Source organism: Diadema setosum, chromosome 12 (assembly GCF_964275005.1).
Source record: "Diadema setosum chromosome 12, eeDiaSeto1, whole genome shotgun sequence".
Lineage (NCBI taxonomy): Eukaryota > Metazoa > Echinodermata > Echinoidea > Diadematoida > Diadematidae > Diadema > Diadema setosum.
The window spans coordinates 2,533,517-2,551,290 of record NC_092696.1 but is presented as its reverse complement, the minus strand read 5'-3'; the positions used below and the strand labels follow the sequence as shown (position 1 = coordinate 2,551,290).

Below are 17,774 nucleotides of genomic sequence, written 5' to 3'. Positions count from 1 at the left end.
ATTATTAAAAAAAATCATGGCGAGATTGCGTCCGGATAATAGAGAGATCCGGATAAAGGGAGGCCGGATAATAGAGGTTCAACTGTACTTCTTCTCTCTTTGACTTGAGCCCTTCCCCTTTGCCGCATTACACAGCCAACTCCAACAATCCAAATAACAAATATCGCTCTAAAAAAAAGCAAAAAAGCTTCTTAACAATGAAAGGTGTGAGACTACAAGGTCACTTGAACGTCAGTTGAATGTCAAGAACACTGGCAGTATAATATATTTTAGTATCATGGATGTTAATTCCCAATAACATGGTAGTGTATAAGCTGTTATTTTTGCAAGTGAGGTCACGGATATTTTCGCGGAGATGTCGTTTTCGCGATCTGACACCGAGGCTTACCATAAGTGCCCTATTAGCCTAGCGTATGGTGACATTTTCTCATGCTGTTAAATTCACGGTCCAGAAGTGAGTCACAAAATACACGAAAATTAAATCTGCATGAAAATACAACCAACAGCTTAACTTCACACCATTGCCCAACCGGTCAAAATCACGTCATCAATCAACCCGTCCACAGAAGGAGCAATCTACAATGGCTGATGAAGGGTTTTGTTCATGGTGCACTTTTTCCCCCTTGAGTGCTCACTACAAACAGGTTTAAATGGATGGTATAGTATTGGTGGAGATGAGGAGAGGGCTGTTAACTTTTTGTGAGATACAATGTGAAAGAGCATGTAAGTTCAAGAGGGATTCCAGGGAATAATTTTCCTGGTATCGCATCGCAATTTGCTATGCACTTTTACACCACTGCTACACAAACTATCTTTTGTGTAGCAGTTTTCTTCCATAGAAATGTACAGGATAAGGCTTTCCATGTGAAATATTGTTCATCAGCTGAAATTGGTAATCAAATTTGAGTTGGAAAATTATTCCCTGGATTCAACATTTATTTGATGAAAAGTAGTTTTGGAATGGCTGAGAAACCCCAAAACAGAGTAAAACATAGCTGTGGTAATTAAAGATGGGTCCCACCTTTTATTAGGATCGGTCTATTTTGGATATTTCGACCATTTCAATTTTTTTTTCATCAAATAAACGTTGAGTTTCTCTTGAAATATGCTCTTTCACATTTCATGAGAGGTTTCTCCTCTCATAAAATAAACGTTAGAAACCTGAAATAAGATCTCAACCAAAACTATACAATCCCTTTAAGCTGGACAATGGGTGAAGAGGAAGGAATGGTCAAACTCACTTGTCCAGCATTTGGTCCAGCCATCTGGGCACCTTACAAAGAGGCAGCTGAAGTTGGTGGAAGCAGGCAAGCTTGTTAGCGATGATCTGGGAGAGCTGTGGGTCTGAGAGCTCCTCGGTCCTCAGGGCACGGGACTGACGGCAGAGACAAGACAGGGCCAAAATACTGACTTACAATCTTTACCAATTCAACTTTGATTTATCATTACTGACTGACATTGAACTATTCAACATCACTATCATTAGTACAGGGCATCACACCAACTCACTTTTTCTACTGGTCCGACCGGTCTATCAGACCAGTACGTAGCCAGTTTTTCCATGCTGTTCCATTCCTGAAAAAGTTACTGGTCCGACAGTGATTTTTACTGGTCAGGGACCATTGGAGCAGTGCCAGTAGGCAGCCTTGATTAATATCAGTTTTACCACTTTGAATGGCTGAACCTTTCAATCCCTTATACAGCCTACTGTCTGTAAAGACTGCCCGGTCAGTAATATCCATCCGGGTGAGACATGATATTTGACCGTCCTCAAACCAGCAGATAATGCAAAGCGTTGCAAAACCAGATTTTTTTTTATTTTTTTTTTGGGGGGGTGCACAGAACTTTGACTAATTTTACAATGAGCCAAGATTAGCAATGTAGTAAAATGTACGCACATATTTTTGTTTTGTTTGTTTCTTTGTTTTTTTGTCCAGGATGCAATGTATTGAATACCAGTATAATGCTGCACACCCTCCAGGCATGATCAAGTACCCTTGTATCGTCGCCTGCTGTAACTTATACAGTAGGGATCCAACGTGCAATCACACATGATTGTAAACTGCTCCCGAGTCTAATGCAAATTCTGTGTTTGACAGGCATCAATACAAATACAATGTACTCTCAGATAACTTTACAGTTCATTTATACATTTTGTAGTAGTATACTCGTAATTTGCTCATAGCAAGTAATTCATGAAAGTTTCATGATACAAAATAGGCAGCCAGCTCCCATTAGTGAATGTTTCAAGCTTTACAGTGTACTACATTGTCTTGAACAATGGACTACGAAAAGAAGCATGAAGCCTAATGTAGCCATTACCCTAATCTGGTCTCACTTCATGGATGAATGCATCACTGGACAAAAGTCTGGATTCTTTTTAACATTAAAGTTGTACACATATACTTGTATCTGTGTGTAGTTGAGAGTACATGCAAAGCTTAATTTTGGAGCTTTGCTGGAGAGAATTCAATAGTTTTGGATGTGCTGCTAATTTTGTATGCCAAGTTCTGAAGATGAACCTCCAAAACCTCTCATAGAAATTGGGGACACAAGAAGGAATTCATCATAGCAAACTGGACTTCTCTTCCCCAAAGCTTTGAATGGATGATCTCTGAGTTCAGCCAACTTTAATACAGCTTTGAACTTTGAACCCCTATGTAAAGTACATTGTAGACAAATGAACTAAAAATCCAAGCCTCCGGGTCCACACTATTGTCACACAATGATGGATGCCTCAAAGTCAAGAGTAATTCCCATAATATTTGAGGGAGATACTAAAGCACATTTTGTATCAGGTTAGGAATGCTGGTAGTAAACCTGTTGTAGCTTTGAAATCTAACGTTCACCAACTATTAAAGGGGACAATCTATCTTTCACAGGAAGCTAATATTGTCATTATTTGACAGATTTGAAAAGGACCCAAACCTTATAGGGATGGTATAGTTTTGGATGAGATGAGATTCAGATTTGAACTTTTTTGCCTGCGAATTAGAAACTACTACTGTGGAATATTAAAGAGCATACAACTCTAAGAGGAATTTAAAATCTATTTGACAAAAATCTGCTCTGAAAATGAATGCAAGGTTGGTTTTTGGATATATATCTCAATCATTTCAAAACCAATTTTCATCAAATAATTCCTCTTAGAATTATATGCCCTTTGACATAAATTTCATATCAAGTGGTTTCTAATTACGTGTATCTGGCAAAAAGTTAAAACCCGATTCCCACATGGACCTCAACCAAAACTATAGTATACCATCAGTTTGAAGGTCTTCTTAGTGTCTATCACTCATCTGCAGTGTCCTTTGTTTAAAAGTTTTATTCTCTTGCATCCACCCCAGGGTACCAAAAAACACCTCATACTGTATCTAGCTCCGAGTGCTTTTCAATTCACAACTATAGTTCCAATATTGGGTTTCTCAGCTATGAGGTCAAACATATTTACCTACACGATGCTTTGCTCTGGGACATTCTAATAGTGGCTTCTTATATTAAAAGCGCTGAAATCCATCAAAAAGTCCCTAAAAAAATGATGCTAATCCATCAAAAATGATGTTTTTTTAGAAACTTACCGGGATGTATTCCTCAAGCCGTCCCTCACGGAAGACGCCGTAGAGCTTGGGAGCTTGCCTTCTCTCAGACAGCAGGGAGAAGATGACGGTGTCCAGAAGGGGTGTCTCGCCCTCAAAGAAAATCTCCCCGTAAACACGGAGGAGGACCTCTTGGGGCCCGCCATTGCAAGTTCCACGCTGATGAGCGGGAAGAGAGCATAAGTACAAGTAGTTACTAAGACCGGCCCTGGTGGGAGGGGTTGCATGAAAGACAAAAGAGGGGAGAGAGAAACAGAAAAGCACTTGGGACATGCCATCACGTAAACTGCATTAAAGACCAAGGCACAAGGCCAGGATATTTAGATCTGTCCTTAGCAAACTTTGGTGTATCAGGTGACCTAGTCACATGATCATTGGAGGACTCTGTTTCTGATATGGACAAGAGGACACAGGTTTCCACCCAGATCTTTTTCTTTGTTTGTTTGTTTCTTTCTTTCTATTTGTCACAATGCTTGAATTGAAACACTGCAATAAGAGGCAAAATGCATTGAACATCATTTCATCTATACTCACTATTCAATGCTGGATATTTTTTTCTTTCATAATCTTGATAACACAGCACACAAACCCCATGAAACAGAATGGCTGTATGGTATGTTATGAATAAAGTAGTTTTCACAGGAGTATGATTTGATGCTTTATAGACTTATTTCCATGTGTTTTTTGTTCTTTGGGGTTATTTTCATTAATTGGCCAAAATATAACAGACCATATCGTCCACAGAGCCTCCGTTCAAAGAATAAAATCTACCTTGTTTGAAAGAGAAAAGACATAATAGTATAGACAACCTGGCCTGTCAATAGAGGGCGCCTGAATATTCGCAGGACAGCAACCTGTGGTTCACCAAATCTTGGAGCCATGTGTGCCGGCAAGCTGCAAATATAATGTCTGTTGTTGCACCTGTCGTCACTGAAGAAAGAGGGGGTACAAGAGGAAATGTTTGACTGTTAATTGAACATTGTGCTCATTTTTTTTGCTTGACACACAACAAAATAAAATCTTATGATACTAGAAATGCTATGGATATTATTCTATACACAAGAACATGGTATATCAGTCCAGGTACAGGTATGGCTTCATCTAATGTGTACAGGAGCCTGTGTAGATCTCTCTCTTCTTGCAGTCATCTTACTTCCGATGTGATTTCCCCCTTCAGTTTCTGCAACAGCGGATCGCTTCATCATCAATATCTTCTAAACACTGGTCAATGAACGCACCACCAGGCTTGCAGAATGGGGGAGAAACAAAAGGAAATAAACTAGTTTGTTATCAGTCGTGCTTTAACAAAAAACAACAACAATACATTGGAGAAAATTAACAGAAAAATCCGACCTCTGCTGTCAAATTGAAAACTAGAAATGTCGCTATGGCGACTGATATGCCTCCGCCATAATGCATGATTCTCCTAATAGGTCTAGATAGTACATGTGGACAATGTGAGATTACATTTTCACAAAACTGGCAAAATATTGAAATGACAAGTTTGTCACAAATGTGTTGAATGTTCACCTTCCTTGACCTTGGTTTAATTGGATGAATAAGAGAGCATGTATTTGGGGATTTAAGGACTTTAACTTGACTTTGACCCATTCAAACATTTATGCATTGAGTAATTTTCATGGTACTGGTATAGAGAAAAAGTGCAACTTCTGTACTGAATAGTAAATTGTTACCATGTTCATCTGGCCTTTGACCCTAAAATTCATAAGATAATCACTTTCAGGTAGAACATGCATAAATATGCAGTAAGTTTCACGATAAATTGAGCCACTTCCGAAATATGGAGGAAAAAGTTAGTTCAGCACTTTCACTTGATCTTTGACTTTTTGACCTTTGAGGCAAAAAAAAAAAAAAAAACTCTCCAGAGAATTTCTATTAGGTTACACATGCATACACCAAGTGTAAAAAAAAATGATCCTGCTGGCATTGCAAGAACATGAGGGAAATAGTAAAATTTTGAAGTGTTGCACTTGACTTTTGACCCCTGACCTTTGACCCCATGAACCCTACATTCTCTAGATAATCACTGCCAGTCAGTACATGTATATACTATGTTCCATGAAGATACCTTGAACAATTTTCCAATTTACAGAGAAAAAAAGAAGTTTTAATACTTTTACTCGACCTTTTGACCTTTGACCTTTGACCTCATGACCCAAACTTTCACCAGAGAATCTAAATTGGGTAATACATGTATACACTAAGTTTCAAGAAAATATCTTCAGGTATTGCATAGATATGGTGGAAATAGTGAAATTTTATGTATTTGACCTTGACCTTTTGACCTTTGACCTTGAGCATGTGCACCCAAAAGTTGATAGGCACAACTTCACCCCCTAATACACATACATGCCAAGTTTCATTAGGATACCTCAACAGCTTTTGATAGTTACCTTGTCCACAAAATTCATTACGGACGGACGGAAGGACGGACGGACGGACGGACGGACGGAAGGACGGACGGACGGAAGGACGGACAACCCGAAAACATAATGCCTCTGGCACCACTTCGTGGCGGAGGCATAAAAAAATGTATATCGCTACATCATCAGCTTTGTAAACTCTGCTAGCAAAACCTCGAGATTGTCATCATGTACATTATTCATGTCATTCTCCTTGAAAAAATGCTTCTGTTCTTGTTGTTTCTGTGGATGTTCTTTATTGGAAGAGAACTGAAAAAACAATCGTATCAATATTGTAGTAATTATTGTTTATATATATACCACTTACAACACCGTACGAAGTACTGAATCATTGGTTTGTTTGTTTTTTTTTTTTTCCTTATTAAAAGAAAAAAGTCATGGTGTTGTGTTTGATATTGCCCAAGGTACAGACAGGACTACAGTAGTTGTAGTTCTGCAGGAGTGAAATACTCATTGCATGGGTTTAAATTGTGAATATAACATGAAGTTCTACCACTATTTCTTTTAATTCATAGCAAAAAAACATAAAACAAAATAACCCCCCCCCCAATAAATGAGTTTTTCATGGTTTAATTTTCAAGCTGCTGTTACAATCTCCACTGAAATATCTATTCCAAGGATGGAGGTACACCGTTCTATCTTCGATGTACATTGTACAAGGAGTATGGACATGCAGTATGCTGTATACATTCTTAACCCGTTGAGAATGGTTTGATTTTGCTACAACATGCATTTCCCATAGACACCTGCCCGAGTACACACGGGACTCGTCCTCAACGGGTTAATATTACAGCTGCTCAACGTGTCCACTGTATAACACATGTGCACCAAAACAAAAAACAAAAAAACAGCAAACAAAAATTTTTGTGTAAACATGTGTGGATTTGTTATGCCAGGTTAACATGTGTACTGGTCTGTACTGATTTCTCCACTCTCTCACAGTGTTTATAGCATACAGTAAAAGCTTCATCGATGCTACAAGGCAATGGGTAAACGGAAAGCATAAAGAACAACGGAGAGCATACGAACAAAGCCAAGACAGACAGCTGTGAAACAGACAGCTCTAGAGATGGGAAAAAATGAAATTGACGAGCTCGACAGTGGTAACACAGACTGTGCATACACAGTACAAATGTACTTTGCAATGCATGCATCCATGAACAATAGAGCTCTTCAAGCATTGAATGGTTGAATGATGTTGGCTACATTCATTTTGCACACGAGATTGGCTGTGTACAGTTCAGGGCACTACAAAGAACCTGGGGATTTTCTCACTTACAGTACACGCTGTCTATAGATATTGTAATGTACAGTGTATCTTTGACAGCATTAAATTCTAAGCATACAGTGTACAATATGATCTACCTGGTATGTTAACTGAGAAATTTGACAAGTCTGAATGCAAACTTGGTTCACATAATTTTGCTTAAAAAAACAAACAAACAAACAAACAAACAAAAACAGTCACAACAACATGATTTCCAGTATACAAATGTATGTTTGGGCTCATGTGGCCTGGATGTGTTTTGCTGTAGTCTTCTGTTACAGTTCTTCTTTCTTATATGTGTATGTGTGGAATGAGAACTGTTTGACCTCTCAAAGCACTTTTGAGGCATGCAGAACCAGTACACCTGACTTTGAGCTCACTTCCAGCCTGCTGCTTGCTAGATACTTGTATCCGGTATGTACCCACGGTATTAATACTCTAGAAAGTAAGGATATTAATAATTCATGCTTGATTGATGAGCTGTAGAGTTTGTGAACAGCTTTTGCTTGGAATGTCATCTGCAATATTAGCAGTTAGCAAGGACACCTCATTTCCTGCATGTGAAAACTCTTTGCTGATAGCACTGATACAAATTTATTGAAAAATGTAAAATCACATTTCATCAACAAAGATGACCCCCAAAAAAAGGTCTCTGTCAATATAAAAGATCCAGGCTATGGAACCTCAATCCATCATGGGTTGGAAAAGACATTGATTTCAATGATGTGTACACGCATAGCAGCCATTATAGACAGTTCCATGACATTTGCTCGGACTGCAATACATTGTACTTGCTCCCATGAAATATCTGCATGCTAAGCCAAACATACAGTACAATACAAAATTTGTAAATTCTACCCACAAACATAACCCTCACCCTAATCCTCACATCAAACTAAACCTAAAACCTATCACAACCCTAACCCTAACCCCAGTCGTTGGAGAAAGTACGGGTAAGACCAGAGCAATTACTCTGTACACATCACAGGGGCAAATGCTGTCACCTCATAAAAGACACACTCGTCATGATCTATGGCTGGAATTTAAGCTCATAGCCCACACAATTTGGACATGTACTTGCTGAACAGTGGGTTTTAGTTGTCCGAGACAATGTGTGAGTGCAGTTTTGAATACCCTATCAGATATCATACAATCTTACAATAAGAAAAATTAAGAAAAATGTAGTAAACTATTGAAAAAAGGGGGAAAAAGAATAGGCCCTTCAGTGTTTGTCAGCATAATTCAGTCTTATTTTTTCCAGATTAATATAGAAAAAAGAAAAGCTTCAGTGATACTACACATCATGTAATCCTATACCATGATACATGTAGTTGAAAGTAAATTCTACTGTCTTGTCCTTTTGAGTTCTTGTCTTGTTACCATTTGTGCAATTTTTTACAGTACCCTTTCTCCAAAGATTGATTTGTTCAAAGTTTGTTTACTTTGTTTATTAGATTTGCTGATAAGTCATCTGATCAGAGTTTAACTATGTACAGTAGACCTGAAGAAAGAAATGTGAAAAATTACATGTATAGACTGTTCCTGGTTTCAACTGTTCCTCAAACTTTTACTTATTAGCCAATTACTGCCATGTTTTCAAAATTACTCGCTGATAAGACCAACAACTGTCACAATATTACATTCTTTCATTTCTCATAGAAAACTCTCAACCTAAATGGAGAAGGAATGAAGTAGCTGTAGGAGCGATGTAAATTGTGCAATGCTCGCTGCTGAATAAGGATGGCAGAACAAGTACATGTAGTAGTGATGGGGAATCAAACAGGAATGAGGAGGGATTTACTGTACAGTTCTGCTCGAGGTGAGGATTTAGCTTTTAACGTTTTTCGAGATATTCAGAAACCACTCTATTATGAGATGACAAAGAGCATGCAATTCTAAGAGGTATCAAAAGTTGATTTGATGAAAATCGGTTTTGAAATGGCCGAGATATCCAAAAACAAGGTGAAACAAAGAAAAAGGCGTGGAATGTCGCCTTTTATTATTACCCCTTTTTTGATATCTCAGCCATTTGAAAACCAATTTTTGACAAATAAATGCTGAATCCTTCTTAAAATGACATGCTCTTTCATATGTCATAAGAGGATTCTTAAATATTATTTCACTTAGGAATGTTATAAACCTGAATCCTCACCTCAACCAGTACTGTACAGTCCCTTTAAGACTGTGACATCATGTGGTGAGGGGTACACAGTATTAAAGGGGTATAGAGGAAGGAGACGAATGGGGAGATAGCAGACAGTGGCCAGAGAGGAAGTGCGAAAATGTAATTGACTCACAACAGATACAAAATGAAAGGTGACAAGACAGCAAAATGTGTGCAAAATGAAGGGAAGGAAGGAAAAGATTCTTTCAGCATGCCACTAGCCTTTGTCAAAGGCCCTCTCACTTTATTACTTTGCAAGAGAAGTGGACTGATGGTCCCGGATGCAAGTATTATGTATACACTGTAGTCACGTCATATTGCTGAGAGAGAAGCTACTTTTATCAGCATTTACAAGTGGAGGGGCCTTTGAAAGAGGTAAGCATGTTTCCATGCTGAGCACACTTTAGCAGTCAGCAAAGCAGCTCATGCCTTGCCAAAGCTCTTTCCCGTAGCGGGTCGTGGGTTAAAGTACTTTAACATGCTGCATGTAAAACAGGGCTGCCAACTCTCACGCATTGAGCGTGAGACTCACTCATTTTGGTCCTTTCTCACTCTAAAACTTTATTTCATTTGCATGCATTTCTATCGATCTCACTCATTTTGACTCCTAAATTATAGCATTGGTCTATGGGAGTCTCACTCTCAACTAGTTACCAGTGTTGGCAGCCCTGATATAATCACATGTTCTTGTTTGCCCAAGAAGGCAGATCTTTCTGGTTTGAAAGCACAAACTCTTGTCAGCTGTAATGGAGTCTATGCCAAAGCATCCCTTCCAGGGTCTTTGCATGACACTGTAGGTGCCTACCATATTCCATGCACTGTACCAATACTACAACTGTACCTGCTGGAAGCAGCTACAGTGCCAATGGTACATGTACATAACAGATTTTTGGCGCAATGTTTGTAACAACTGACAAGGGTTTGTGTCTGCAAACTACATGTAGGATCTTTCCACCTCCCTGATTTGCCCCCACTCCTTGGTCAGGCTGTGCTACTTTAATCCTTCCTACACATGTACTCCCTGCAATATATTTCAGGGTAAAGAACTCCATCCCCCCCCCCCCCCCTTTGCTTTGTTCAACATTATAATGGCATACCATTCTACTAAATTAATGCACTATGGGTGGTTACCCTCCTCATGAACTCGTCACAGGAAATATGTAAAGCTAATCATGAGTAACAGACACGTGAAGAACATTATAACCTTCCATGTATCAGGGCAACTAATATCAGCTCCACAATGTGGTATCCTCACATGAGATGTTACCTATCAGAATCAGTTTCCGTTTAGCCTTGTACACATGTACGGTATGAACCTTTCTTACCCTGAAACTTGAATTTACAAGCAGTCACATTTTTTTTTCTCCTCATTTTTTTTTTTTTTTTGTTTTTGTTGTTTGTTTTTTGTAAGAGCCAAATCAATAATCAGTCTCAACTGGCACTGGGTTTAAAAACAAAAATTCTAAAGAAGTCTACAGGGATATTGTGTTGAAATGCATTGTTGAAATTTTAGGGGAAAACTACATGTAGTCATCATGTCAAGAAGTTGTGTTGAAAGAATACTGCACTTCTTCACAGTTGCTGAGTTGATACAAAGTTTCCTTTGAAAAAGGAAATGAATAATCACACTAGGAAGGACAGAAAAGAAGAAAAATATTAGTTTACTTTAAACTGCAGTAGTGGTCATTATACAATCATCTTTAGTGTTATCTATTGATGGTTTTACTTTATTACTGTAGGATGTGTACCAGAAGCTACAATTTGTATTCACTGTTCGTAACAAGTGCTGGTCCAGTTAAGTCAAGATATCAGTCCTCATTCACATATCAATTGTCTTGTCTCACCCAGATATCACATTTGCCTAGAGTTACAAACATCCTTAAAGGGAACATAAACCCAAAGAGCAATGTGGATTAAGTGAAGGCAGCATCATTAGCAGAACATATCAGTGAAAGTTTGAGGAAAATCGGACAATCGATGCAAAAGTTATGAATTTTTAAAGTTTTGGTGTTGGAACCGCTGGATGAGGAGACTACTAGAGGTTATGACGTATGAGTGGACAACAATATAAAGAAAATGTAAAGAAAATTCCACAAAAATTCATTTTTCATGAAAATTACAAATTCCATCAACTTGATACTGACATTATATGTTAAGGGTAGCAATTATTCCCCCTGCTTTCTGAAAGCAGTTACAACTGTAGTCAAGTGCTCTTTCATAATGCTAGATTTAAAAGTGGATTTTTGTTGAATTTTCTTTATATTTTCTTTGTATTGTTGTCCACTTATACTTTTTTTCTAGCTTCCCCCCCCCCCCTCAAAAAAAAAAAAAAAAAATAATGGAAATAATTAGGGATTTTTTTTTTTTTTCCGGGAAGTGTTGACAGCAAAATCACGGCATTTAGCTCTTATTCCGCGTGTGCATCATCTGTGTGTATGTACAAAGTCTAATAAGGTAGAGGGGGAGGGTGCGGGGGGATGCCCCCTCCCGCTCGTCGGAGCTTTTCCGTTTTTAAAATTTAGATAAAGCGATCTAAAGCACACTTTTTATAGGAAATTCGGAAATTGTCATTCCCCAAAGTATACTAAGTCTATAGAAGGAACCAATCAATGGGAGGGTGGCAAGATACCTCTCCCTTATATTCGATGGAGTTTTTTTTTTTTCATGTTTATAGAACTGAAATTCAACAATCTGGCGCACACATCTGTTGGAAAATGTGGAAATTTGTCAATCAGAGAAGTGCAAGTTTGTGGAAAGAGACACAGCAGAATGGTGTGGGAGGGGATAAGCCCTATTCTCCCTCCTACATGAGGGAGATTCTGTATTTTCTGATTGTAGTTGAACGTTTTGGTGCACACATTTTGTGGCATATGTTGGAAAACTCAAAGTGTATAGCCATAGTCTACTTGTATGCACAGGGAGGGGGGGGGGGGGGCAAACAGGGAGAAAGTGTGGGAGAGTGCTGTCCCCACCCTTCTCGTACGAGGGAGCTTTTGCCTTTTTAAAGTTGAAATTGACTAATATCCCGTATATGCATATTTGATGGAATATTTGGGATATTATCAAAAAAAAAAAATTATTGGGGGAACTGAGAGAGAAAAGGGTTGATTTAAAAGGGGATATTCCCCTTGTACATAAGGGAACTATTGATTTTTCTCGGAATGTAAGTGATAAGTCTTGTGCACTCATGTTCAGAATCTTAAGGGGGCGACCGCCCCCATTGCCCCCCCCCCCCCCCCCCCCTTTTGCTACGCCGGTGCTTAGTCAGGAACTTTATGTAAAGGTGGAATCTTTGGAAATTCAAATTCATGGGCGTTGTAATTTTTTCCCCCTATTTTTTTCTTTGTTTTTTTTTTCCCACAAACCAAAAGTGTGTGTGTGTGTGTGGGGGGGGGGGGGGGGGTTGCAGCCCCCCCCCCCCCAGCCTCCCCGGTTCCACGGCCCCTGAAGGTAAAGCGAAGGTAAAATGTAGAAACTAAAAGTTATAACATTCACATTTGACTGATTATCTGTCAAGCTGTCTTTGCATAATGCACATGACTCTAGAGTAAAAGTGGCGGTTTGCGGCCGCATTAGGGTTTTTCCACTCTGAAACGCAAACTTGCTAATTGCTTTAACCCAGGTTATATCATAGCGGTTGACCACTTACCAGTTTAAAATATTGTGAAAATCGCAAGACCAATGTCCATCGCGATAGTAAAAAAAGACCACGGCCGCGATCCGGCAGAGCGTTCACTGGTTTGCGACCGTGGTAGTCTGGTTTGCGGCCCAATGTACAATTCCTAGGCGATTCGCGCGTGCTCCGCGATCTTCTGCTGAACGCCTCATTTTGGCTCGCGAACGTTGCGTAAGCGCCAAGTCCCATTGCGAAAGCACGTGAAAAGGGCTCGCGCGCTTGCACTGACCGCGAATAGGCAGGGCGGTGTCATTGTTGTCTTTCTCATGTTTTTCCTATTTTTTCGGTCGTAACATCCACTTCCGGAAAAAAATGGCGGCCCACATCAGCTCGCGAAAGTTCTATTTCTACGTGAGGACATGTATTCAAAATCCGCAAACATCGGGAAAACGACAAAATATCCAGTTTCTTAGACCCTTAACCCTTAACTGTGATGTTAATAAGTACCGAAAATGAAGTTTTTGATGCGAGATGTCATCATTTAAGTGAGAAAATTTCACTTTTGTTGGAGATTTTTTCCATGTTATCGGTTGGTTTTTGTAGAATGAGAGTGTGTTAGTGAATGTGTGGTATACATGACTGTATAAAGTGTGTGGCTGTGTTCAGCGTTATATTACCAAATATGCTGTAACGTTGGTTACGTTAGTTGCTGTAACGTTACGTTAGTGGCCGCAAACCGCCGGACGGCCGCTTACTGCAATACTTGCTCTAACGGTTATAGATGTAGAAAAGTGTCTTGCTCTTGGCTCTTCAAAAAAGATAACCAGATAACTAAAATTTGGACTTGGGTCGTTTTTACATTAAGTCAGTTATTCAATTTAGCCCCCTAATAAATGTCAGCCACATCTTGACTTGTGGTGTAGGTGGACGCCACAATATTCACACGTCACACCGTGTAGGCCAACAACAACATGATCATTATTTTTTTAATCAACAACGATAAGCATGATTGGATGACACGTGTACGTGTGTACATGATGTACACCGGTACTTCAAACGCGCAAGACCACCACTCGCGGTTACATTGCACGTTTCATGGACGATGGACGTGGTAATTGTGGAGGGACGCAGACGCCGCAAAGCGCAAAGTAACAGTACACAACGCGTGGAAAACGCCTCTCACCATCTACAGTATGCACCAACGCCCATGTACAAAATAATTAGAAAGAGATCATCGCGATGACAAATTAAGACCTTTTCCTCACTCACCTCAAATCTTTTATTTGGAAATCCTCCAAATCGATCTGCTTCCACACACCTCCGAGATACTCCTGACACCATGTGTAAGCTTTGAGTTTCGTCTCATTGTCCACTGCACCATCCATTTTGTCCAAGATTTTGTCAGGCTTGCAGTATTGTAGGACTGCAGTTGAGCAGATACTGCGAAAGTTGCTACAAGATGACGACAACGTTACAAATTTGCTGCTGCTGCAGCCGCCGTGGCGCAGTCGCCTTGTTGAGTCGTTAACTACACTATCTGGGACTGAGGTAAGAGAAAATATAGGAAGAGAGGGGGTTCTTCGACAGGCAAAAGAGATTTTCAGGGAGTGCCTTAACATCAAGAAGAAGGAAGGTCTAATACTTCAGTGTTACTATTAGGGAATCGTACACAATTTTTATAGTCACCGCACGTACCATTCCTTTACACGTGAACGTTGTGTAGAGATTCGGGCCGCTCGCGCGAGCACGATCTACAGCAGGGAGCTGGGATGAGGTGATGGGAGCGAGCGCAGAGGATACCACTGGACAATTGGCTGCCGCGCGCGCACGTACACGCAGTTTTGCCAGCGCCACGCATCGTCTCGTGGCGGATGTGTGTGTGTGTGTGTGTGTGTGTGTGTGTGTGTGTGCATGTTTACATCGCCCACGCATATTCCCACACAACTTCATCATACAATTCGGACCAGTCACTTTTATAAGGTAAATGACTTGTTGTGACGTCATTAATTCTCCATGAACAAAGCAAAAGTTTCGTTGGAGTGGATACAACCGCCTATTCCAATAGTGTAATTGGTAATCCTTGGTTCACGGAAAGTTTGGATGAAAGCCAAGTCACGTTTTTTTTTTTTTTTTTTTTTTTTTGGGGGGGGGGGGGATTCATTCGTATATTTATTTTATTTTTTTAAGTTTCCCCCACTCTTTTCTTTAGGACAAAGTGTAGATTTGTTGAAGTACTGCAGTGCACTTTTACCTTGGCCTTGAGTCGTAGCGTACAGTAAGAATCGTTAATTCCTGGTGCGGATTTTGAAAAAAAAAGCACTCTGATCAGCAGAACTATTAGAACGGTGCATGTTTAGAATCCCCCCGAAAAAATATCAAGCCAGCTGTGATCCGGTTTTTACTTCTGACGTCATGGTAAAGTGACCTCTTACGAATACCACACAGCCCATCAGCAATTTGACCATGAACACAAAGGTTAGACTCTTTTATTGTCCAGCGATCGGGAGGTTGCGAAACCGACCATCTTTTTTTTTTCATTGCCATTTTAGTCAAATGCTTGAAATCTTTGCCTGTCGAATGATGGCGCACTCCCATATATTTTTACTCAGCCAATCACCTGTCAGAGCCGTGTTAAGTCAAACACCTGCACAAATAATATTCCAGTTTGAGGGGATGTGTTAAAAATCGAAGATAAACAATATCAGAAACAGAAAGGATTCAAGCTCTTTCCTGGTTGGTCTAAATCAACTTGCTTGAATTCTTTCATCAGATTTGCACAGGGATTTCCTCTACTCTTCAAACACGTCAAAAACATTGTACAGGGGTACGGGCTGTTTCATTCAGAAATTTTAATCAAGGTATCTATTGCACCAACACGTAGACAAATAAAGTCCCTCTAAAGCAAAATCAAAACGTCTGACATCTAGAGATCTTGTGGAGAAATCCTGCGTCATCAACGGCAACAACAAAGTTTGAAGAAAACTCCCGATTTTCTGATTTTTCTTTAAGTATTTCTGTACTGCATGAACGAGCCAGGTCATGTCCATTATAGTTATACCTGTTTCCAGACATGACACCTCCATGTGACTCTGCTATTCACTTTATACTGGTTGATTGTACGTTCCCGAAAAGAAAAACAAAATAACAAAGGTAGGCCTACATTAATGTCCGTTTGCACTGGCGGTCTTACGTCGCGCTTTTACTTCATTGTTTTATAACATCGCGATGTTAAAAGGAAAAATTTTGCATTTTCAGTCATGAAATTGACAACTTTTAGACAAGAAAAGTGCCTTTATATTCATTTTGGTCTGAATATAATTGATTAATTATCTTTATTTGGCAGCCAAATGAGGGGGGTTAAACCCCCGAAACCCACCCCCCCCCCAGATCCGCCACTGCCCCTCCACCACCAACCATGGCGTCATAGATTTAAAGGGATATTTTGGTATTGGTGGAGATGAGAATTTGGCTTTTAACTTTTTTTTTCGAGATACCAGAAAACCACTTATGAAATAGTACAGAGGATACCATTCTACAGGAGGGATTCAAAGTTTATTTTGATGAAAATCGGTTTTGGTATGGCTGAGGCATCCGAAAACAAAAGGTTAAACAAAGCGATCGTATAAAGAAGCTGAGTCCCACATTTTATTAGGATTGCCATTTTTTTGATATCTCAGCCATTTCAAAACCAATTTTCATGAAATAAACGCTGAATTCCTCTTACAATTACATGCTCTTTCATATTTCATAAAAAGTTTCTAATTATTTCGCCGAAAAATGTTAGAAATCTGAAGTTAGGTCTCAATATGAAGCGCCATATAAATGCAATTATTATTATTATTATTATTAACCGAAACTGTACAATCCCTTTAACCTCTCCTTATTCCTGTTTAATTCCACATCACTGCTACTTATTATTTTTACTCTGTCATTCCATGCCTGCAGTACGCAGCTATTTACAATTGACACCGCTTCATCATCATTTAATATCGCTTTTCCATTTAGTTTTATAGACTTTGTGGGAATGTTTAGATTTGACATCTCATTGAGGAGGTTAGAATCTGTCACTGTCAATTACAATGGATCAAGCCGTCTCGTTCAGACTCATTGATAATGTCATGCAGCTGGTTATGAATGCAAGTGGTGCACTGTATAAAATACTCAATAAGGATTATAAATATTGTTTGCCTCCTCTTCTGTATAAGAACTGAAATTCATGATCAAAGTAACATGTGATGGTTAAGCTGTTGTTTGATGAGCATAGCAGGGTATATAGACTTCTTAGTCTGCGTTGGGTTTGCACAAAATAGAGGGGCGGATCAAGGAATTCTGTAAAGGGAGGGGGGCGCTACTAATATTTCTGGTGCCACTTCCGGGTTTCCATTTCATTTTCTTTTTAATTTCTTCTGTTTTTAACGCAAAATAAGGGGGGGGGGGGCGTGCGCCGGTTGCACCCCCCCCCCCCCCCCCCTCTTACAGGGGCCGCGGAACGTTTTTCAGTGTGGGGGCTGCGGGACGCATTTTTTTTAAAGACGGCACAGATTGGGGCATGGCGCGTGTTAAACCTATGGGAAAAACGTTGGGTAAGGGTTTATGGTTAGGGTATAGGGTTAGGGTTAGGGTTAGGGTTGGGGTCAGGGTTAGGGTTAGGGTTAGGGTTTGATGGTTAGGGTTAGGATTAGGATTA

At 39.7% G+C, this 17,774-nt stretch overlaps 1 protein-coding gene across 1 annotated transcript in view; it reads right to left on the bottom strand.

Moving 5' to 3' along the window:
* The window catches only part of LOC140236364 (choline/ethanolamine kinase-like), a 42,639-nt gene extending 27,834 nt beyond the window's left edge, over positions 1–14,805 (bottom strand). The window contains exons 1-4 of the mRNA XM_072316319.1: positions 14,357–14,805; positions 4,406–4,526; positions 3,579–3,755; positions 1,242–1,375 (exon numbers count right to left, since the gene is read on the bottom strand). Coding sequence (XP_072172420.1) covers positions 1,242–1,375; positions 3,579–3,755; positions 4,406–4,526; positions 14,357–14,706 — 782 coding nt within the window. The 5' untranslated portion in view covers positions 14,707–14,805. The remainder of the gene's footprint in view (positions 1–1,241; positions 1,376–3,578; positions 3,756–4,405; positions 4,527–14,356) is intronic.
* Positions 14,806–17,774: the final 2,969 nt, after the last annotated feature.